Source organism: Kogia breviceps, chromosome 4 (assembly GCF_026419965.1).
Source record: "Kogia breviceps isolate mKogBre1 chromosome 4, mKogBre1 haplotype 1, whole genome shotgun sequence".
NCBI classification, from domain to species: Eukaryota; Metazoa; Chordata; class Mammalia; order Artiodactyla; family Physeteridae; genus Kogia; species Kogia breviceps.
Window position 1 is genome coordinate 83,510,764 of NC_081313.1, and position 22,638 is coordinate 83,533,401.

The 22,638-nt window shown below is 40.0% G+C and overlaps 1 protein-coding gene across 4 annotated transcripts; it reads left to right on the forward strand.

Moving 5' to 3' along the window:
* Nucleotides 1-1,041: 1,041 nt before the first annotated feature.
* MACIR (macrophage immunometabolism regulator) lies at nucleotides 1,042-19,672 on the forward strand. Of its 4 annotated transcripts, none has more exons than XM_059061799.2 (4): nucleotides 1,042-1,392; nucleotides 9,248-9,337; nucleotides 15,325-15,374; nucleotides 17,204-19,672. In XM_059061799.2, exon 4 carries the CDS (start codon nucleotides 17,227-17,229, stop codon nucleotides 17,848-17,850), a length of 624 nt encoding a protein of 207 aa, XP_058917782.1. In that variant the 5' UTR covers nucleotides 1,042-1,392; nucleotides 9,248-9,337; nucleotides 15,325-15,374; nucleotides 17,204-17,226; the 3' UTR covers nucleotides 17,851-19,672. The 4 variants fall into 4 exon arrangements, with proteins under 4 accessions (XP_058917782.1, XP_066887520.1, XP_058917784.1 ...); XM_059061800.2 differs by lacking the exon at nucleotides 1,042-1,392 and adding an exon at nucleotides 1,540-2,809; XM_067031419.1 differs by lacking the exon at nucleotides 9,248-9,337 and having other exon boundaries at nucleotides 1,207-1,392.
* Nucleotides 19,673-22,638: the final 2,966 nt, after the last annotated feature.

The window sequence follows — 22,638 nt, forward strand, 5'->3', positions numbered from 1 at the left end:
AACACATACTACATTGTGCCAGGTTCTATATTTGAGCAGTTACACATATCTGTTAGAAATAATTTATGTTTTCCTAAAATTGTTCTATAATCTTCCCATACATATTTTAGGGCACATAAAGTAGTATAAAATGTCTTCTAGCTGAGGAGCCTCCAGACATTGCTGTTGAAATAAGGGTGTTCAGATTTGTCTTTATAGTTTCAGGGGCATATATAGATTTTGGAACATGTGTGAATCAATATTTGTTTATATTTGTATTAATTTACACCAAGATTATGCCTTTTATGTTCAGATAAAGCATTTTCTTTAAAAAAAAAAACAAGAGGAAAGAACAACAAACTCTCTTAGATTGAGACTGGAACACAAATTATCATCATTTATAAACAATTATGGGGTTCCACTGCCTGGGTTCAAACCCACCTCAGCTGCTAACTCCGTGTGTGTGACCTCGAGGAAATTACTTAAATTTTCTGCATCTTTAAAACGTGAATCATAATTGGTCACTTTTTTACAGAATTGTTGAGGAGTGTAAATTAGAAAATGCATGTAAAAAGGCCTGGCACACAGTGAGGGCTAAATAAATGTCCGTAATTATCCTTATCTCTGAGTTTGATAACCGGTTTGGCAGAGGAGATGTACATGAATCGAGAATAGGAAAGAATGATTAAAGGAAAGAATTTCTTACAAGAATGGAAAAGATCAAGTCTGAGGATTCAAAAAGGGGCTAATCAAATCAGAATCTGAATTTTACCCTCCTCCCCACATTCACTAGATATTTAGCATTTTTCTAAGACTGACCCTATAATTTGTAATTTCATGGGCTTCTAGTCCTCTCTACTTCAGCTCAGTGCCGCGTCCTTAAAGCGGAGACTCACCAATGACAAACATCGCCACAACACATAACTGGGGCAACTTGAGTGTTGCCAGGCCTGCGAGTGGGAGCACTTGAATTGCTGGGCGCGGGTTTGGACTGGGCAGGGAGGGTTACGACTCCTCCTCCCCCTCAACCACCGCAGCCGGCAGCTCCACCCCCCTCTCCCCAGCCCCCTTCTTCCAGCTCCCGAGCGCCTTTCTCTCTCGGGTCCGCCCTTCCTCAGGGTGTGTGAGCTGGGCGCAGGAGGCGGGCTCAGCGCTGACGGGCTGCGCCTCTGCAGCCAGAGGGAGGAGGGCGGGAAGGCGTGCGGCGGCGGCGGCGACGGAGGAGGAGAAGGAGGCGGGGACTACGCCGGGCCGTAGCTGGCGCCGAGCGCGGTGGGAGCGGAGAGGGTACCCGGCTGGCTCGGCTGTCGGCCTCAGCCCGGATCTCGACGCCGCAGCCCTGCGCCTCCCGAGCCCTTGTCTCAGTTTCCGCGGCCCCAAGCACGGCGGAGGCGGCGGAGCTGTGGGCCACTGGTAGGTTGCACGGGGACGGCGGTTCCTTCTGCAACCTTTTGTGCTGCAGAAAAGGTGGTGGTGGTGGTGGTGGTGGTGATGATGATGGGTGGGTGGGTGCGTGGGTTAGGGGGGTTGCCTCAGTCATCGATCCTCGGTGCCAGCCCCAGTCGTGGCGCCGCCCCTTCCTCCCTGCCTCGTCTCGGTGCCGGGCGCGCGGTGCCCGCGCGGTGCCCGCGCGGTGCTGGGGAACCCTGACCAGGCGGGCCCCCTAGGTGGACGGCGGGCGGCCTCAGCGGCCCTTGGCCTCGGCGGTCTGGTCCCCCGGCGCCCGAGCAGGGCGGTAGGGTCTGGTGGACTGGGTGGGGCCCTGGCGGGGTGCTGGGAGCCCGCAGTTTCTTGGCCCAGGGTGGGGTCGGAGACGCCGTGAGTGTGCAGCGCGTGTGAGTGAGGGTGCAGGGGCGTGCGACCCGTGTGCGCGCGGCGTGCGCTCGCCGGGGAGGTGCGGGACTCGACGACCCATTGCGTGTCTCCCGCGGTGCGGCGGTGCGGAAGTCGGCGCGCGTTGGCGCGCACGCTGGCTGCTCCGCCGCCGTGGCCGCATCGCGGGGCAGCGGGCCTGGGGGCCCAATTGAGAAGTAGGTCCTTCCCGGGCCTGCTGCGCCTCTGGCTGCCTGCGCGGGCCGCGCGCCGGGTGCGACTGCCCGGGCCAGATAGCACCTCGAGGCAATCCCTGGTAGTCTTATCTCGCCTGCCCTCCTCGTCTGCGCAGCAGTCTGGGGGGCGAGGCCGTCCGGGAACCCGCAGCCAGCGCCCGCTGCGCGTCTGCCGGTTTGGCGGGGGCGGGCAGACCGGCCGTGGCCGGGGGCGCGCGTGTGGATTGGGGCCGGGTGCTGGCCAGGAGCGAAAGCGGCAGATGTCCTTGGGCATCGCCGCCCTCGCCCCACCTGTCGCGGGTGAACTTTGGGCCAGGTGGGAAGCGTAGGAAAGGGGTTTCTGGGCGGGCGGCAGTCAGACCTTGAGAAGGCGGCCCCATTGTGAAGCTGCCAAACTCTAGTGGTGGAATCTGCAAATCTCTGCCATAAAGGAGATGGGAACACGAAGGGAATGATGGCCCCGTCCCTTTCTCCTTGTAAATGTTCCACATCCTTAGGGTGTCTCTGCTTCTCCAGCCACGCCAATTTGCACTCGGGTTGGTTACTGATTTGTGTCGAGCAAAGATGCTGAGTGTGTATGTGTATGGCTGTGGCGCACAGGTTAACACTGGGACTGGGAACTTTTTAATCATTCGAGGAAAGAGGAAGAATGGAGGCAGTAGCATTTTATAGCGTGCTTGCTACTCCTGGCCAAAAGAACAGTTCTTGCACAACATTTCCGACGTTTCTAGACTCTTCATTTTACATTGTTTTTCTCAGATAAGCCACACTACAGTTCACTTGTAAGTTGGTTTATTTTTTTTAACCCTGTAGAGCAGATTAGACACTAAGGAGATAGAAATGACCTCTTCCCAAAGTTTATTTTCCCAGTCATTTCAAAATACAATATTGGTTATTATTGTGAAGCTTTTGGTACTTTCTTAATTCAAGACCATGATTTATGCTTACACAATTATACTTAATGAATGTTTCACAGATTTCTCAGTGTTTTTATCATGTAACTGTGTATGCATTATAAACTTAATAAAATGACCAGCATGAAATACAAGGATTAATGAGCCCGGAGACCTCTTCATTTGATAAGAACTGGTGTTTAGAATATGCTTTTGCCAACATTTTAGGTTATTTAATTGTAAATTAGACTGTTTAGTAGTATCTCTTCCAGGGTATAAGACAGAGGGTATTTATTGACCTTACATAATGGTCAGTGACTTTGTTTACTTTCTCTGTATAATTTTGTATACTTTGGAGAGCTAGTGGGCACATTAACTCTTAAAAGTATTTAGTGTGGTGGGAGTAATAAAACCTTATATACAGGATTAAATTTAAAAAAAAAAATTTTTTTTTTTGCTGATTTATATCCTCTGGGGGAAAATCAGCTTGTTTCCTCCAGAGAGAGCTCTGATTTCGTCACCAGGGTATCAAAATAAGTTCTCTGGGTTTTTGTTGTTCTTGTTGTTGTTTTTGCGGTACGCAGGCCTCTCACTGTTTTGGCCTCTCCCATTGCGGAGCACAGGCTCCGGACGCGCAGGCTCAGCAGCCATGGCTCACGGGCCCAGCCGCTCCGCGGCATGTGGGATCTTCCCGGACTGGGGCACGAACCCGTGTTCCCCTGCATTGGCAGGTGGACTGTCAACCACTGCGCCACCAGAGAAGCCCAAGTTCTTGGTTTTAAGCTTTCATCTGGAACGTTAGCCGATTCCACTGTGTACACCCGTCCCATTTCAGTTATGTTTCCTAAGGGGCAAATTTCTTGTAAAGACTGCATGTAGACGTGCAGTTCCAGTTACTGTCAGTCATATTTGTAGTGAAACTGAATTTTTTTCTAAAAGTAGAAGGATGATTTCACATAATGATAACCCATTGGTAATTTCTTTAATTTCTACTAGTAGAAAGAAAATGAATGCTGCCCTTTAAGGAATTTACTATTAAAAGAACTGATATTAGAAAGAGAAACACATTTTTTTCTTCTGAACCAATTATGGGTTGTCTTTCCAGGTTGGTGTGGTTAATGATTTGTTTGTAAGGTCAAGGATGGTTTCAGAAAAGTCACACCCTACTTAACTCTTATTAAAAATTATTGATGATTTAGTTTTTATTAGTTGCAAGTGGAAAAGTAAGATGATTTTAAAGTAACCTTTAATATGAGCACGTAAGTATAGCTAAGCATTTTACTTTCATTGTGAATATTGTACTTTGGCGGTTAAACCATTTTATTTCTGCTCAGTATTCTCTTACTTGAGAGATGTTTTAGTCCTCTTTTTTTTAATCAGAGTAATCTCTGAGACTGTTGGTAGCAAAATATTTTCATTAGTCTGAATGGAACTTTTACAAATTGCTATTTTTTGCCAAGTCCTTTTTCACTACGTGTCTCTCCTCAAATAGCCACTTTGAGGAAACTACCTGCTTCCATTTTTTTTTTTTTTCCTTCCTGTTTTGGGAACTAGAATTAGAATCTGTAACTTCTCTACCAGTTTTCTTTGCCTGAAGTTTATCTTGCTTTTTGTAATATAACCTTTAATGATTTGTGAGATTTATTTACCAAAATTATTGAGGGCTATATGCTCACCTTCATATTTATAACCTTATGATTTTTGGAAGTGATATTTTGTTAATTTTTTTCATATTGCTATTTTGTTAATGGATCTATGACGAAGCCAGAGATTTGTGGCTTTTTTGTGTGTAGGAATTTTGTGTGGGCTTGAAACTTTACATATGGAGTTTCTATATTTTGGGGAAAATCACTCCTGTTAGGTTCCCAATGTCATTCAAGTTTACTGGTATATGTGTTAGATTTATGTATTTCCATGTCTGTCTGTCTTCCCCTCTTGTCTGGTCTCAGGCTTCACTTTTTATATTTGCACCAGTACCTGTACAATGCTGGGACACAGTAAGACGCAAGAAATATTGTTGAATGAGTAAATGAATAGTTGAATGGCTGAGTGGTTACACCCAAAGAAATACTACTCAGAACTGTAAAGAAAGCCACTATGCAAGCTGAAGGGTCTTTCTTCCTTTCTTTTTAAATTCATTGCCTTTCCATTGTTATATATTACTTTTGAGTAGGATGATAATACAGTTAGCAAACTGGGACAGGTTTGAGAGATAAAGGGGGGTGCTGTAAATAATTATGCCAGGGCACTGGCTATAAACTGAGACATATGGTCACCGGCTTTTGAAGGACATTCTTCTTTATTTTCCTGTGATGGTATCTATCACCTTGCCTGAGAAAATTTGACACACTTGCTAGTTAATGTTTGCAGACTTTTCTGTTTGTAGAAGCTTCATTTGCAGTCAGATGTTGGGTGTCTTTTGCTTAGTCACCCATGGCTTCCCTGTCCAGAGGCCTATGGGTAGCTCTTGGCCAGGCTTAATTTTTCCTGTTTTCATTGCTTACAGGATTATGTCACAGGACTTTCTGCTTGTTTCAGCTGCTTATAGCTGGAAGCGTTATGTACTCTAGCCTTTGCTCCATTTACTTCCCTTTTTCTTTGGCTTTTTGTTTTTAATTAATTTTTATTGGAGTATAGTTGCTTTACATTGTGTTAGTTTTACTTCCTTTTGTTTTTTATGCAGTGTTTAGTCCATCTTGTAAGAATTTCACATGAGCTCTTTTCCCTTTGGCTGTTTTTGAGAGAAGATCCATTGATACTTTGCCAAAGCTTCATGTTCAAAATATTGGCCAAAATCAATTGCAAGTGCTAGAGATTTATAGATTTTAATGTATCCTAAAAGTGTTGTTTGGAGGGTATATATTTGGGGGACTTTTGAGTTACAGTCTTTTAGTTCTTTCTAATGGGAGATGAGAATAAAATCCTTATTATAATTTTTACTAGGTTCCTTTATAGGAAGTCTCTTAAAGAAGCTATATTCTTATACTAGTTTCTGACCTCATTCTTATTTTAAAATTTTTTCTCTTTTTCACCATCTGTATCATCATCATCCTCTTAGCACCTGTGCATGGATAGCGTGCAGTTACACACCAAACAGTAAGCCGAATCAGAAATGAGTAAAAAATGGAACAGAGTTCTTACACCTTGGTTTCGCCCTGTGTTGCTCCCTTGGACTCTGTATTTGTTTTTGGCTTGGCACTGGCATAATAGGGATAATTAGTTACTACATGTTGTTTACTATGAAATTGCGACCATTTCCTAGACTTCCACATCAGCTCTAGTGCAAGAGTTGGATAATTACTTTAAAGCTCCTCTTCTTTCAAATCCAGGATGAAGTTTTAGGTTGATTTTCCTTTTAATATTGAAAAAATATTGGAAAAGATATTTTCCCAATGCATTTGAAAGCTTGAAAAGAAGAACATATCACCAGAAACATGGTGCAAATTATATGAAAGTTTGAGATTTTAGACTGCTTTATAAAACTATTCTTAATTTAAAATCAAAAAGTTTTTTATTTTTTCTAATGTTCCTATTTCTGGGTTTTCAGTCTAGATTTCTAAAAGTCTAAATGAAATCTATCTCACTTTGTGATAGATGTAGCCCTGAAAAATCAAGTGCAGATATCTTTCTGTTTCTGGCATCCAACCATATAACCAGCAAATATTGGCTGATACATTTTTTCCTGGCTTAGAATTTTTGATTGCTGCGGAGCACACGCTCCGGACGCGCAGGCTCAGCGGCCATGGCTCACGGGCCCAGCCGCTTCGCGTGGGATCCTCCCGGACCGGGGCACGAACCCGTGTCCCCTGCATTGGCAGGCGGACTCTCAACCACTGCGCCACCAGGAAAGTCCCAGAATTTTTGACTTTAAAAAGTCTTATAAGGTCTGAGGAGAAAGGGTCTATGATTTAGTATGGTTTTGTATAAGACTCTCCTGTTACGTGCCTTAGAATTCCGACATTTTTCATGCTGGAAATAACCCTAGAGTTAGTAATTAAAACTACCTTCCTCCAGCCCTTTCACAAATGAGGCAATAGAGCTTTTAAATAAAATAACCCTCCACACATTTAAAATAGGCTCCCACTTACAGACATTAATATACATTTTTCAGGAACATGATTATTGTGTAAAAAGCTACACACCTGGGCTTATCACTAAACAGAGCCATGTGTGTATAAAGTGATGTCAGTGGGCTTTGGAACCAGACAAATTGGGGTTTGGAGTTTTGCTCTGACTTTCAAATAGTATTACTTGATTAAATACTTTAAAACGGGGGTAATATTTTCCTGATGGGACTATATAGTTGTTAAGATTAAATGGTATAAACTGCATATAGCTTTTGGCTTGTAGAAGGTGCTAAAAATAAAATGGTTTAAAAGATTTCCCTTCCCCATTAAAAATCCATTTACTTGAATAAGAAATCAATTTGAACTTTATAACATTAGGATTGGGGAGATTCTTTGGGGGTAATTATGTTAAATAAAAGTTGTAGGGTAAGCTGCGATGAAGTGAGAGAATGGCATGGACATATATATACTACCAAACGTAGGGTGGATAGCTAGGGGGAAGCAGTTGCATAGCACAGGGAGATCAGCTCGGTGCTTTGTGACCATCTAGAGGGGTGGGATAGGGAGGGTGGGAGGGAGGGAGACGCAAGAAGGAAGAGATATGGGAACATATGTATATGTATAACTGATTCACTTTGTTATAAAGCAGAAACGAACACACCATTGTAAAGCAATTATACTCCAATAAAGATGTTTAAAAAAATTGTTAGGTAACAATTTTTGTTACACTGTAATTAATTTTATGTTAAAACCAGAGGCTTCATTGGTGGAACAGACTTAATTATCTAGGTTTCTTGGTTACCCAATTTGAAAGTAGTTTGTGACAAAAAATGAAAGGGAAGGTGTCTAAATCTAAAGAAGTTTCAAAGGTTGATAATCATGTTGGTTTCTCAGAATGATAGTTCTGGGTGTGTTAGCTCCTTCCAGGGTCCCAAGCGGAGGAAGCACATACCTTTATTAATTCAGTAATAATCCATTTCCTTTGGATAAAACTCTTATGTGCTGGTTAGAAAAATGATGAATAACAAATCTTTTGGGGAATGAGTTGAACTGTTGCCACTTCAGGCTTTGTGCACTTACATAGGTTAAAATGAATCTATTCAACTCATTTGAGCCATCATCTGCCCCCAACAAGTTAAGCACAACAGAAAACCCACCAACCAAAGAAACCTTTACAGGTGGAAGAAACTTTTTTTTTTTTTTTTTTTTGTGGTACGTGGGCCTCCCACTGTTGTGGCCTCTCCCGCCGTGGAGCACAGGCTCCGGACGCGCAGGCTCAGCGGCCATGGCTCACGGGCCCAGCCGCTCTGCGGCACGTGGGATCCCCCCGGACCGGGGCACGAACCCACGTCCCCTGCATTGGAAGGCAGACTCTCAACCACTGTGCCACCAGGGAAGCCCGGAAGAAACTTTTGAGTTTTCTTGGTCTCAAGAAGTTAACCCAGTTAATTGGGGAGGTACGAGATAAAGATAGATTTTCTTATACATTTCTCCCCAAGTAAGAGGTGAAAGGCACAGAAGAGATGTTAGAAACCATGAGCAATGTATTAACTATAAAAAAGTGTTTTTGAGTTGTTCTCTTTTAAAAAAATGTTTTTCCATGAGCCTTTCAATCATTTGCCTCAGAGCAGTCTTAGGGAGGATTGTTGCTATTTTATGGCTAAAAAAAGAGTAGACATCAAAAATTAATTGCATAATAATAACATCACACATTCGTAAAGGGGTGTACAGCATGCAAAACACGTTCACCTACTTCTCATTTGATCCACATAACAATTTTATGTGGGAGGAGGGGTGGAATTGTCCTCATTTTAAAAATTGCTAGTTACACCAGGTCAGGAGGCAAGAGTTCTTAGCAAGGCAAGGTCTAAGACCTTTTCTTTTGACCCCAGTCTCAGCATTATATTTTCTATAGGATATTGCAAATCTGTTGAACACATGAATAGGATTTGGATGGTGGAACCAGCATTTAAACCCGTAAGTTTTCTTGGCTCTTCATTTAGCCCTGGTAGCTACTATTAGTCTCCAGGTAGAGTTTAAGCAACAGAACACAGAGAAACAAGCATGATATTTGTTTGAGGTTGCATTTAGCTGAACAAACTCAAAATTACTTTAATTAATTAATATTGTATCCTATGTAACCTGTACCTGGTGTTAGTATCTCCTGCTTCATCATGCTTTGCAGTTAGAATTGATACAACTGCTTTATAAGTTGTGTTACTTGTTAAATTAAAGGTTTATTTTTATATTTCATGTATAGTATCTGGAGTAGAGCAGAAAAATTATTATGCCTGTGTTCCCTTGGGACTCATTGGAAATTGTACAGTGACATCTTCTGGGATTTAGGCTGGTGAGTTATATTTTGCTTTTTCTGTTTGTTAACCAGTTGTATGAACATAATACTATAATGTATTTTAAGTACTATATAAACCAGATGAATATGAAATGTCAGTATATTATTATGAATACATATAGTATAATTAAGAAATTTTTAATAGTGAGAACTGAAATTGTTATTACAGAATGCTAACATTATAATTGAAATGTTTGACTTTTTGATTAGATTTTCCTTTTTTTATTCTTGTAAGATAAAGGAGGTCTTATGGAATGATATTTTGAAATATAGTAAAGAGGTAGTTGCTCTAATATCAGGGAAATTTTAGTAAAAATGTTAATCTCCAAAGATTGGTGAAGTAATTTGCAGAAGGTTTGGTTGTGTATTATACATACAGAATGGCAAACAGGTAACGGAAAGGAATATCATTTTCACTTAGTCGTTTCTCAGTTTACTGCAAGTGTGACATTCCTTTTATCACACCATGAATTTAAACTGTTAAAAATAGGCAATGCTGTTGTTTTTTTCAGTGTGTCTGTGTACCTGGGCTGACACAGTTGTCCATGTGGCTCCAAGTCTTTGAAGGGGAAAAAATTTAATAATGACCTTTTTAGCATTTAAAAAGTTATATTAGTGTGAGTTCATACTTTGGTATGTTATTCTACTTGCTCAATATCTTTGTAGGTCCTGGCTTTAAACCACGCAGAGTGGTTATAATCTTGAAAAAGCAGTTTCATAGTAAGTGATCTCCAAATTAGCAGTCAGCAGTAGAATGAATGATTCAAAAGAATGATGGGGGAAAAACAATGTTGTTTCATTTAATAGATATAACCTGTCAAATTTATGGAATGTAGTTTAAGACATTGAAAAATGGAAGCATAATTAAAGTTTTCAGTTTTGAGGAAAAGAGCAAGAAGTTTGAGAACTATAGATACAAAGTACTTTTAGAGGCTATTGAATAAGAAATGATGTGGCTGGGTCATTAACTCATTCAGTTGAAATAAAGCACAAGGAACAATGAGTAGAAGCTACAGAAATGTGTGTGTATGTATCTCTCTCTCCATACAGTATACATATATGTGTACATATGTATGTATGCATAATTATAGATGTACTTATATATGTAAATAAAAAGACATTCTAGCAGAGCTGCAAAAGGGGAAATGAACCAACTTGAGGGGTGGTGAATTACCTGTCATTGAAGGTGTTCAAACATAGACTGGACAACCATTAAGATTCCTTTGGATTCTGGGATTCAACAGTATCAGAAGGATTTTTTTTTTTTTGGCCACACTGCATGGTATGTGGGATTGTAGTTCCCTGACCAGGGATTGAACCCGTGCCCCCTGCATTGGAAGCATGGAGTCTTAACCACTGGACTGCCAAGGAAGTCCATAGAAGGATTTTAAAGAATTTTAAAATTTGGAGGACCATCAAAAACTTGGTGTGACAGGCTTATTTTTAAAGTCAGGTTTATTGAAGTATAATTTATATACACTAAAATTCACCCTTTTAAGGTGTATACTTTTGATGACTTTTGACAAATGTAGCCATTTGTGTAGTGTCAATGTATAGAATATTTTCATCCCCCCAAAAAACTTCCCTTGTGCCCCTTTGTAGTATGCCCTCTCCTCCCAGCCTCAGCCCTTGGCAGCCATCGATTGATTTCTGTCCTAGCAGTTTTACCTTTTCCAGGATGTAATATAAATGGAATCACAGAGTATATAACATTTTCTGTCTGCTTCTTTCACTTAGTGTAATCCTGGTTTGTTCCTTTTCATTGCTGAGTGGTATTCTATTTTATACATGAACCACAGTCTCTTTGTCCGTTACCCTATTGGTGGATGTTTGGATTGTTTCCAGTTTTTTTTGTGGTTGTGAATGAAACTGTCATAAACATTCATGTTCAGGTCTTTGTGTGAACATATATTTTCATGTTTCTTAGGTAAATACCTACAGGTAAGGTGGGTGCGTTGTTTAATAAGCATTTATTTAACTTTATAAGAAATTGCCTAACTGTGATCCAAAGCGGCTGACAGAGGCTTCTAAGAAGCTAAAATAACTATAACTGTACCAAAGTATGTGCAGATGAAAAAGCCCATTTCTCATTCAGTGCATAAATTTATTTATATTTTATATCCAGTTTTAACAAGTTTGATTAGCAGATGTTTTTTAAGCACAGCAGTGGATTAGAAACAGTAAATTAGAAGGCCTTAGGGATAGGTTGTTAGCAGTTGGAAGCAGCCAAAAACAATATTCACTAATGTGACTATAATTACTGATTAAGGAAAAGAAGGCAGGAACTTACAGGAGTGAAATTCTTCTATCTGTTAAGTTCTATGTCTACAAGACAAGTTCCCAAACATGTCTGCATATTAGAATCACCTGTGGTATCTTTTAAAAATGTCAGAGCCCAGGCTATGCCCCAGATGATTTAAATCACAGATCTGGGATAGAGCACAGACATCAGTATTTATTGAAGCTCCTTGGATGTGTCAGTGTGTAGACAGCTTTGGGATCCATGTGCTAGAGGCACAGCATGATGACATTGAAGGAGAACTGGACTTGAAGCCAGGAGACCTGGAACTGCACACCTGGCTCTGGGTAGGCCCTTGCCTTCACGGCTTACATGTCCTCTTCTCTGTAATCGGAGGTTCCGGGAAAGTGAACTCCTAGATGACTCTGGCACTAGAACTAGATGGTTCTAGATATCATGGGGCTGATAATGGTCATGCTTAGGAAGGACTCCATTTCCCAAGGAATGACTCTGTTCTGAATGGTTTGTTTCAGGTACCTCTTGAAAAGGATTTTGTTCACATGATATTTTTGTTCTGTATATTTAGACAGTTACGTTACATCTGTTTTGTCTTAAATTTTGTTGCTGCTATGTGTTGCTAAAAACAGTTCAAGCATACTGGAGCAGTTTTTTGATTACTGAGGGTGACTTTTTTTGATAAGCCTGATTTAAAAAAAAACACTCCCAGAATGCAGTACTTCTCAAAAGAATTATTCATATAGTAGTTGTGAAACTTATCAGCTGTTTTCAGAGCTGGTCTAAGGAACTGAGGCATCTAGGTTATATTTTCAGAATGTTGCTCCTGGTGCCACATGTATAGGAAGTTTGGCCTCTTGGAGGGTGTTCAGAGCTAAGTAGATTCCACACGGTCACAGTCTTTTGAATATGCTGGTCTTGATGCATCAGTTTCCCCTACGTGTGTATTGTGGTTTGGACTTTTTACTTTAGTTTCAGCTAAACTTCACAATTGCATGCCGTACCCAATGTTTTTAAAATGTACACTGTGTACATTTTCCTGGTAAATGCTAAAGTGTTTCCTTGTTTAGCGTTGTCTAGTTTTGAGTCCTCATATATTTCAAAGAAACAGACTGGTGCCTGTGAACATTGCCAGGTCTTCCGTATGCTGTATAAATATACTTGAGTGCCACTGTTGCTGATTGGATTGTGAGGGAATTTGATATTGAAGACCCTTAGGTGTCAAAAAAAATTACAGTTGTTTCTGGTACTTGTTTATGAAACTCAGTTATAAAAGTAGTGTTCAACTACAAGTTGACTTTTTTATGCTTGTTGCATTTTCTGTTCTAAACTCTATTCCACAGAATATTGCTGCTTCTGGTATCATATTTTCTGTTTCCAGTTTTTATTTTTGCTTTAAACTGCATATGAAAGGCATTAATGGAAACAGTAAGGGTCTCTGTTGTCGGTCTCCAATTTGTAGTGCTTTGTGGTGCAGAAGTTAGCAGTGGGCCTGATTTCTCGGTTCACATTTATTCTTAAGGATGCAGTGGGCGCCTATTGCACATATACCTGCAATATTTACAGAGAGTGCTTTGTAATTGTTTATCTTGGCAGTATTTTTTTTGTGTGTGTGTGTGTGTGTGTGTGTGTGTGTGTGTGTGTGTGTGTGTGTGGTACGCGGGCCTCTCACTGTTGTGGCCTCTCCGGTTGCGGAGCACAGGCTCCGGACGCGCAGGCTCAGCGGCCATGGCTCACGGGCCCAGCCGCTCTGCGGCATGTGGGATCTTCCCCGACCGGGGCACAAACCCACGTCCCCTGCATCGGCAGGCAAATTCTCAACCACTGTGCCAGCAGGGAAGCCCGGCAGTATGTTTTTTTGATACAAGTTTTATTTTAGAATATAAAACAAAATGCTTAGTCATGAATATTGTTAAAAATAACAAACCCATAAGCAGAGTTTTCATGGTAAAATACAAAGAATATACTGCTAACACAGGCTACATGCTATGTAGTCACGGTAGCCGAGTTCCCTGATGAATGCCTTTAATAAGAAATTTTCCAGTGAACATTATTGGACATTCATACATTCTGACTTTGAGACCTTTCAGTCTTTATTGTCTTTCACGTCACCCCCATTTTTTTAGAGGGTACTTCCCCCTCTTCAGATGGGACAGTACCTACACTACTTCTGCCCATTAAAAAGATAAGTAAATGTTTATTGTGTAACTGCTCTCAGGATCTTGCTCCAGTATTTAAATCTACTCAGGAAATTTTCAGCAATTTAATAGCATAAAAAGTTTTGTTTTCGGTCACATTGAGGAATGGAAGGTTATGCTGCTTAGTCAGCACTTTACCCAGCTAAAATTGAAATATTACTTGCCAATCAGGTAGTCTCCACATAGCTTTCTTAGTGCCACACAGTAGATGTTCTTTAGGAAGGCAAAATATAAGTAAAAAGGATCATTTTTTAAAATCTGTGCAATTTGCTGAGTCCTGGTTGCACCATTCATATTCCTACATGAGTGTCAGTATCTGAAGATGTTCTTGTATGCTACAGAGACCATGAAAGCACCTCAAAGAGCTGTTAGTTTTGAGAATATGCAATTGTTTGGAGCAGGAGTACTGATGTTTTATAACTAAAAACTGCAGTTTTCCAGCCCTTAGAATTACTCATCAGAGGTTCAGCAGGTAGCAGCTATTATGTATGTAATATCTAAAATGAGCTTTTTCATGTTCCAGTACAGCAGGACTCTCATTCAGAAGTGTTACATAGACTATTGATCCTTAGTTCCTAGGTTAAAAATTTTTGTTAGGGGATATTAGAAATGCTTATTTCTTTAACTTTCTGGTTAAGTAGTGTTTTTTACAGGGAGTGTGTTGTTTACATTAGTAAAGTGTAGTAGGTTTCTTACATATGGTAAGTTTCCTTAAAGTATGGTAGGCTGCTCAGTTGAAATTTCCAGAGTTCTTAAACTACATTTTCTGCTGAACAATATAGGTTAAATCATTGTCTATCAGGTTAGATGTCTGAAGATCCTGTTGGATAGTTTTGCCCAAGCCAGGTGATGTTTTTATGGTGTTTTGACTGCTGGAAACTTAACCAGTCATAGTTACTCATCTAACAGAAGTGTCTTTTTCTTGTCACACCAAATCTTGACCTTTATACGTTGTCTCACTCACTTTCTTTACTTTTCTAATTTTCTAGGTACTTATTTTTAAGCTGGTATATTATTTCTTTTTCTCTCAAACCTTTGTATCCTGCCATTCATTATCCTCAACCCCTAGAGATTCTAAGTATTTCTCTTGGCCTGCCTTGATGCAGCAAGATTGATTTAGTGAGGGAGCAAACTTTTGATGATTGCATTGACCAGAGAAGCCTGTGCCCACTCTTCTTTGCTGTGACTTTGCACACTGTTAGCTTGCTTAGCAATTTTTATACTAAGGGGCAAATAAGATGACTTCCAGCTTAGCCTCTTTTTGAATTATCACCCAATACAGAATGGGTGAAGTGTGAATTCATGAATTTTAGGAAGTTTATAATATACCAGGGAATGCAGTAAGGTGACTGGTGGAAATCCATGGACTGTCATGGACTGCCAGATTTGGAAGAAACCTAGACTGGTTTGTCGCTTAATGTGGACTGATTGCCTGAGTGTCACCACCTAGGTAACTCTCCTTGGGTGGTCTCCATCTCCTCCACAGCCCTGATTATTTAGGTTTCACTGATCCTCCTCTCCTTCTCTTTCAGAATGAAGTATCAGAGAAACACTTCCTGCCTGTAGCTGCCTGTCAGGTTAGGTATGTTGGAGGCCTTGGATCTGTCCTCTTGTGCTCTTTCTGGACTGCAGAATTAGTGGGAAAGGAAGGATTAATTTGTCATTTGGCTTAGAGTAAACATTTGTTTGTTCCGCATAAAATCTGTTGAGGTTTCGTATGGCCCTCTAAAGTTTATTAGATGAGAAATCTTCAGGTTTTTGCATGCATATCAAAGTATGCATGGTAGTCTCCTCCTATTCCCATCCTCTCAACAGAGAAATAAATTATACAATTAAATATAAATTTATTTTTACATTAATAAAATAGAATAAAGCCAATTAATTTAAATCTATAAGTGTTGAGGGACTAAGGTATTGTGGTTAAATTTAAATTGGAAATAGTCTAAGATTTAGAGTAAAAAGTAAGTAATAAGCAAAACTGTGTGGATCCCTTTGACATTTACTTTATCTCAGGAATCATTCTTGATATTAGTTTTCAGTTGTACTAGAAATGTGTGGACCATAGTGAGGACAGGATGGCATCTGGTAACTTCTTATAGTCTTGGTTTATTTATTTTCTAATGAAGGAAAAGAAAATACAGCATGCAAATGAAGGAATAAGGTTGGAACTTTTTTTTTAGCTTCCTGATTGCTTAGATTTTGAATGAATACCCAAATTTTAGAAAATGATTCAATTAGGAAAAAGTTATTTGTTTTACAAAGGGACTCGTGAGAGTTATTTAATATAATAGCCTAATTCAATAAATATTTAATCTTAAAATCACATTATTTTTTGACATGTTATTAGTTGACATCATTTTAATTAGTGATTTGAGACATTTAAAACTGTGCTACCTACTTCTAATTGAAGATCAAGTAGAAGTAAAGTTTATCAGAAGTGACATTGTCACTTGGTTTCCCTTGGATTTTATTTTCCAAAATTAGATTTATCTGCAAGTTTCTAGGAACCTGGCCATTGTTTGTGGTACTTCTGGTTGCTGGGATTTTCCAAATTATGTAATGTGATCATTGTGATGAATAATATTAATATTCATTGTGAATTGTTCTGCCATTTACCAAACTATTCAAAAGTATACTGTCTTAGGTGTTGCAGAATAAAATAACTGTCAAATCTGTGGTATATTTTAGGATGAAATAGTCAAGTAACATTTGATTTTTATATATGTTTAATATTAAAAATGGCCTGATTTACTGGATTTAGGATTAACTTTTAAACTACAAAATGGTTTTCTTTAAATAGTTGATTGGAGATTTGGAATAAGGATCATTTACAAGGTTTGTGAGAACCTTCCCTTAAGACTCCTCCATACCTTAAAAATTTTTCTAGGTCTAAATTGGATTCTTTGGAGAAATTGATCAGCTTTTATCTTTTATTATATGCCCCTTAAACACAGTTGAAGAGTTAATTTTAAAGTTAATTTTTATGTTGGAAATATTTTGTGGATTCTTGTGAAATTGTGTATGATTATTTTTATTTGCTTCATTATGTTGAGCTCTGTATTGGATTTGTTTAATAATCACATCAAGGAATAAACTTTGTGTGATTGAATGGAGTGCTGTATTTAGAGAAGTATTGCTGTTGTTTTCTGTTAACGCTTCTCCATATGAACCTTTCAGTAGTCCTTCAGACTTTAATTTAACCTGCCTTTGAGTTCTTGAAGGCAGAGAAGTAGTAGTCATTTCATGCTTGCTGTGGAACATTTCATAGACATAGATAAAAATCTGTCAGATGTACATTGGCTGTTTTTCAGGCCGGTGTTACTTCATGCTCCCTGAGCCTTCTCAAACCACCCAGCTTGGCCTGAGGTTCTGAGCGTTATACTCTTCTAATCTGAGTCTGTCTGCTTTTAGGAGTGTGCAGACTGGTGCCTAAAATGGAAGTAGATGTTAATGGAGAGTCCAGAAGTACCCTGACCACCCTGCCCTTGCCCGTGGCCGAGGTGAGCTCCCCGGGAAAGGCAGAGGTGGAGAAGCCCCGCTGTTCCAGCACTCCATGCTCGCCGATGCGCCGGACTGTGTCAGGCTACCAGATCCTCCACATGGACTCTAACTATTTGGTTGGCTTCACGACTGGTGAGGAACTCCTGAAGTTAGCCCAGAAGTGCACAGGAGGTGAAGAGAGTAAGGGAGAAGCCGTGCCTTCCTTGCGCTCCAAACAGCTGGATGCAGGACTTGCTCGTTCCTCTCGTTTGTATAAAACCAGAAGTAGGTACTACCAGCCGTATGAGATTCCAGCTGTCAATGGCAGGAGGCGAAGGCGGATGCCCAGCTCAGGAGACAAGTGCACTAAATCTTTACCTTATGAACCTTATAAGGCCCTCCATGGGCCTCTGCCTCTCTGTCTTCTTAAAGGTAAGAGGGCTCACTCCAAATCTCTGGACTACCTCAATCTAGATAAAATGAACATCAAGGAGCCAGCTGACACAGAAGTGCTACAGTACCAGCTTCAACACCTAACCCTCAGAGGGGACCGTGTGTTTGCTAGGAATAATACATGAGTGACTTGCAGAGGATGTAAACCAGTTTAGGTCAGCCTACACTTGGCTAGAAAATCCATTGTTGTACTCTGTACAGGACTCTTTACATTATAGATGGTTAAATCAGCTAAGTGTTCCTGGAACATAAAAATTGGATCAGATTTTGGATGCAGGAATGAAATCACAGGTACTTGAGGTGAAATCATTCTAGAGCACGCAACTGCAAGGAAAACAGAATGTTGACCATTAGTTTGTATCGCTTTTTAGCTGGGAAAAAAAGGCTTTGGTACAGTAATATCGTCTTTAAAATTCTGATACTCAAATTGGGAATGTCATCTGCTTGGTTGTTGCTGACTTGGTATGATTCATTAGAAATTTATATCTTAAGTACTCAAGTACTTCTTTAATCTCTGTACTTTACTATAAAATATATGTAATGATTTGTTTTATGAAATTTAGAACTTGAACATTGCTAAATTGGACCACGTTTTATTTTTAAATATTGAGTTTAAATATTTTATAACTGGTTTTGCACTGAAAAAAATTAACATTTCAAATTGACAAGAGAATAATCTTTCTTCACTTGCTTCAATAATATTATTGAGCAGTGAATTTTTTATTTCCGCATGGAAAGTTGATCTCTATGGCTGTAAAATATTTCTTTATAGCGTTATTAAAGTGTGTCTTAATAAAATTAAATTTGGGGTACAAAGTATTTATTTTACAATGGGTGGGGGGAAACTTTACAGGAAAGTTTCCAATATGAAGTTTTCATAAGTTGAAAAAGTTTCCTTAGTGCTTATTTTCTAATTTAAAATTCATCTGGAACTTTAAAATGGAAAGGATTCTTTAAATTGTGGATTATAGGCATAATACTGATTGCATCTGAATGTTCTGTAAGTGAATGGAACTCTAATAGAGGAACTCATGATTTCTACTTTCAAATGCTTAAACTAAGTATGAAGTGATACCATTCAGCATGGCATCGGGTCATTTCAGTTTTAGTTCTGTGCAGCACAGGCACTCATTGAAATTCCACTTTCTAGGATTAGTGCAGGAGCCTGAAGTGCTTCTACAGTTTTAATGGGTTAATCCTGGATTACTTAACAATTTATGTCAATTGCACTGGTTTAATTTGTTGCTAAAGAAATAATGCCCTGGCTTTAGTAACAAATACAGCTCAACTATTCTTGAATATATTTTGAAAAAAAATGTATGTAATGTACCTTTTGTAAAAGTTTCTATTTCTTTTTTTCTTTTTTGACTCTTGAAGGTGCAATTTATTACTGAATTGGCATTTCTGGCAGCATAGACCTCCTTATTTTAAATTTTATTTTGGGGGCTGTGAGTTTCTAAGGTGTTAGCAATCTTGCTTATAAAATAAGAACACCTTTTAATTAAATGAGTGGGTCATTCCTGGTGCAGTTGTGACTTTTCTTTGGCCAGAATGAATGACAAACTCTATTTAGAGCAGAATATGTATTAGAAAACCCTAGGAACTCTTAATCAACGTTTATTATACTTCCACTGAGGCAAATCATGTGAAAGAGCCTCAGGGAAGTTGGCCCATATCTTACTGAGTTGATCAGATTTCTTGGTGGGCTGGAAATTTTCAGCTATTGTACATTTTAAAGTAAATTGCACCTTTGTAACATATTGTATTGACGAATGATCACTAAGATTAACTATATCTATACAGTCATTAGTTTGAAAAGAAATAGAATCCTGTCAGATGCCAAAGAGTTGGGATTTTTACGTTTAATGATTAAACACCATTATTTATTGATGACTTACCCTGTGGAACTGTATTATTTCTAACTATGAAATAAAAGGGTGATATAAACACACATTGTTGTGTTGTGCTTTAACGAGGTCCATCAACAGGCCAGTTACTATTCAAGGATTCACCAAAGCACTTATTTTTAGATTCCATGTTTGTTAAATAAAATAATAATTTTGCATTTGGTGCTCGTCCACATTTCAAGGTGAAGGATGTATTCATGGCAATGGTATGTGTTGAGTCACACAACTTTGTGACTGTGAGATCTGTCTATGCCCATGCGCCTACATAATTTCTTAAGCTAAATAAAAATATGTAGCGGGCTTCCCTGGTGGCGCAGTGGTTGAGAGTCCGCCTGCCGATGCAGGGGACATGGGTTCGTGCCCCGGTCCGGGAGGATGCCGCATGCCGCGGAGCGGCTGAGCCCGTGAGCCATGGCCACTGGGCCTGCGCGTCCGGAGCCTGTGCTCCATAACGGGAGAGGCCACAACAGTGAGAGGCCCGCGTACCGCAAAAAAAAAAAATGTAGCTGTTTCATTTTGTTTTTAAAGACAGGTGTGAAACTCTGCAGCAAAAATGAGGGGGGGTTAAAAGTTTGAGATATGATATATTTTCTATTATGTGATTAGTAAATATATATAATTTAAAGTTTGGTTTCCTAGAAAGAAAGTTTCGAAACTCAGGGTCAGTGGTTTTCAGAATGTGTTTGCAGAGCCCCTTCACTAGCTCAGTCTTGCTTTCCCTACACTTTGTGCTTATGCTCCAGTAGTAGATAGTGGTATCCTATCAAGAAAAATGGTTAGGGAGGATCTCTAAGTTGGGGGGGGGGGAAATCACATTTTCTTTAGCCTTTTAGTATGGTTTCTATTTTTTAATTCTTTTTCCCTCCATTTTCATTCAATTTGATATTCTGTACTAAACAGGGCATATTTTTGGCCATCATATACCTGCTGATATTATCTTAAAATACATTGCAGTATCACATAACTTTAATTCTTTTTTTATTTTGGCAAAAATACCATGTTTTAGAGACTCAGCTGATGCATTAAACTAGTAATAGAGTTCAGTCCTTGCCTCAGTCTCAGGTGAGCTGCTTTTGCTCCTCGACTTTTGCTGCATTTGTACTTCTGGTTCCAGGGCTCCCAGCATCAGTGGTCAGGGAACAAAAGACTCTATGGGGATGGATTAAAATGTAAACCTGTTCAGATCCCCATGTCTTCCTGCCTCTGGCTCAGCTAAGCTACTGTTGAGACCCATTGAGTCCTCTCCATCACCCCTTGTGCCCTTTAATGCCCGGAGTGGCTCGCTGTGTCTTTTCCTTTCCTGAGATGTTTATTTAAATAATTTCAATATTTGAGGTGTGGGAGCTTTTAGAAGATTCTAAGTGAACTTCTAAAGGCAAATTGGCCTTTCACTGAAGAAAATATTACTTGAGATCTTGGGAAAAGCAACCTGTTTACTAATTTTCTCATTCTTACATACTTTTGTCTTGAAAGGGCTTTTATCCCATTATAGCTGGTAAAATTTTTTTAAGGGAACTTTGAAATGACTGTGGCCTAAGTGATTTGTTCTCAGTCATGGAAGGGAGGAGACAAGACTGTCAAGCATAAATGGCGTAAATGCTCTAGAAGAGTTGGAGTGGAGAGAGAGCAAGGATGTACGTCACTGTAATGCAAAGAGGACAGCAAGTATAGAGAGAGCAAGGATGTATGTCACTGTAATGCAGAGAGGACAGCAAGTATTAAGTAGAATTGCCTTTTTTTTTTTTTTTTTTTTTGCGGTACGCGGGCCTCTCACCGCTGTGGCCTCTCCCGTTGCGGAGCACAGGCTCCGGACGCGCAGGCTCAGCGGCCATGGCTCACGGGCCCAGCCGCTCTGCGGCATGTGGGATCTTCCCTGACCGGGGCACGAACCCGTGTCCCCTGCATCGGCAGGCGGATTCTCAACCACTGCACCACCAGGGAAGCCTAGAATTGACTTTTTAAACAATGTAATTGGATTAGGGTAATGGATAAGGAAGATTGCTTTGGAAAAATAATAAATATGATGATAAAGCTAGAAGTGGATGGAGGTTGTCAGCCCTTAGGATGCACCTTCTACTTTGTAGTGTGCTTTAGCATTATGAAATGGTTCTTGTGATAGATTACATTAGAAAAAAGTTCAGGATTTTTCTGGCTGACGAGAACACTACTAGAAACAAATCAAAATAAAAATGGGTTTGATTTGTTATTTTGAGTTTGCTGGGCTCACAGGTCACTTCTTTAGTTGGGGGGAAAATGTTGAATTTGTATTCTTGCCGTGGTAAAATGACTTTGTGTCAGGTTTTGTTAAATTATTTCAGAGGAAAGATCTGAAACCAAATCTCCTAAATGTTGTCACCCCGATCTTGGGGTTGTCTTTGATGTACAGATTTATCGGAGAGCACAGGATGAGAAAAGGGAACTCTTTAAAAAGAAGAACACAACATCTACTGGAATGAAAGAGTTGCTGCACAGACAGTGGAATCCTTAAGTGATCCTGGCTGGGGTTGCTTCTGAAATAAAGAGCTTCAATTCTTTTGCTTTTGTGGAAAAGTTTAGCGGCACTTTAAAAGTTGCTACCGAATGCTCTCGAGAAAGGGTTCTTACTGTGTGCCGGTGCAAAGAGGGAGGGGAACACTGGGTCCATGATGTTGACCTTTAAGTCTAATCCACCGGGAAGAGTATTCTTTACCAGACTTTTACGTAAAAGGATTATACATGGAAATATATATTTGGAAGACCTTGAACCCTCCGTGCCTGGTCTAATGCTTCAGTTTGGGAAAGGAACTTAGGCAGTAAGAAGTTCTTGAACTTAATGAAATTCAGATTTTGGCTCAGGGTTTAGAGTTGAGGTGGCAAATACTGAGCATGCATACCATCATGCTCCTCACCTACGCATGTGGCAGACATCGCTAACATTATTAGTATCAGTGTACATTCTCTCTCTGAGTCCATATGTGACCTTATCTTTCTTAACCCAGCACTTTTGGCAGCTGCTAGTGAATTCAT

Bases quoted from the DNA above. Each gene is read 5' to 3' on its own strand.
- MACIR (XM_059061799.2), top strand. From the start codon at position 17,227: ATGGAAGTAGATGTTAATGGAGAGTCCAGAAGTACCCTGACCACCCTG.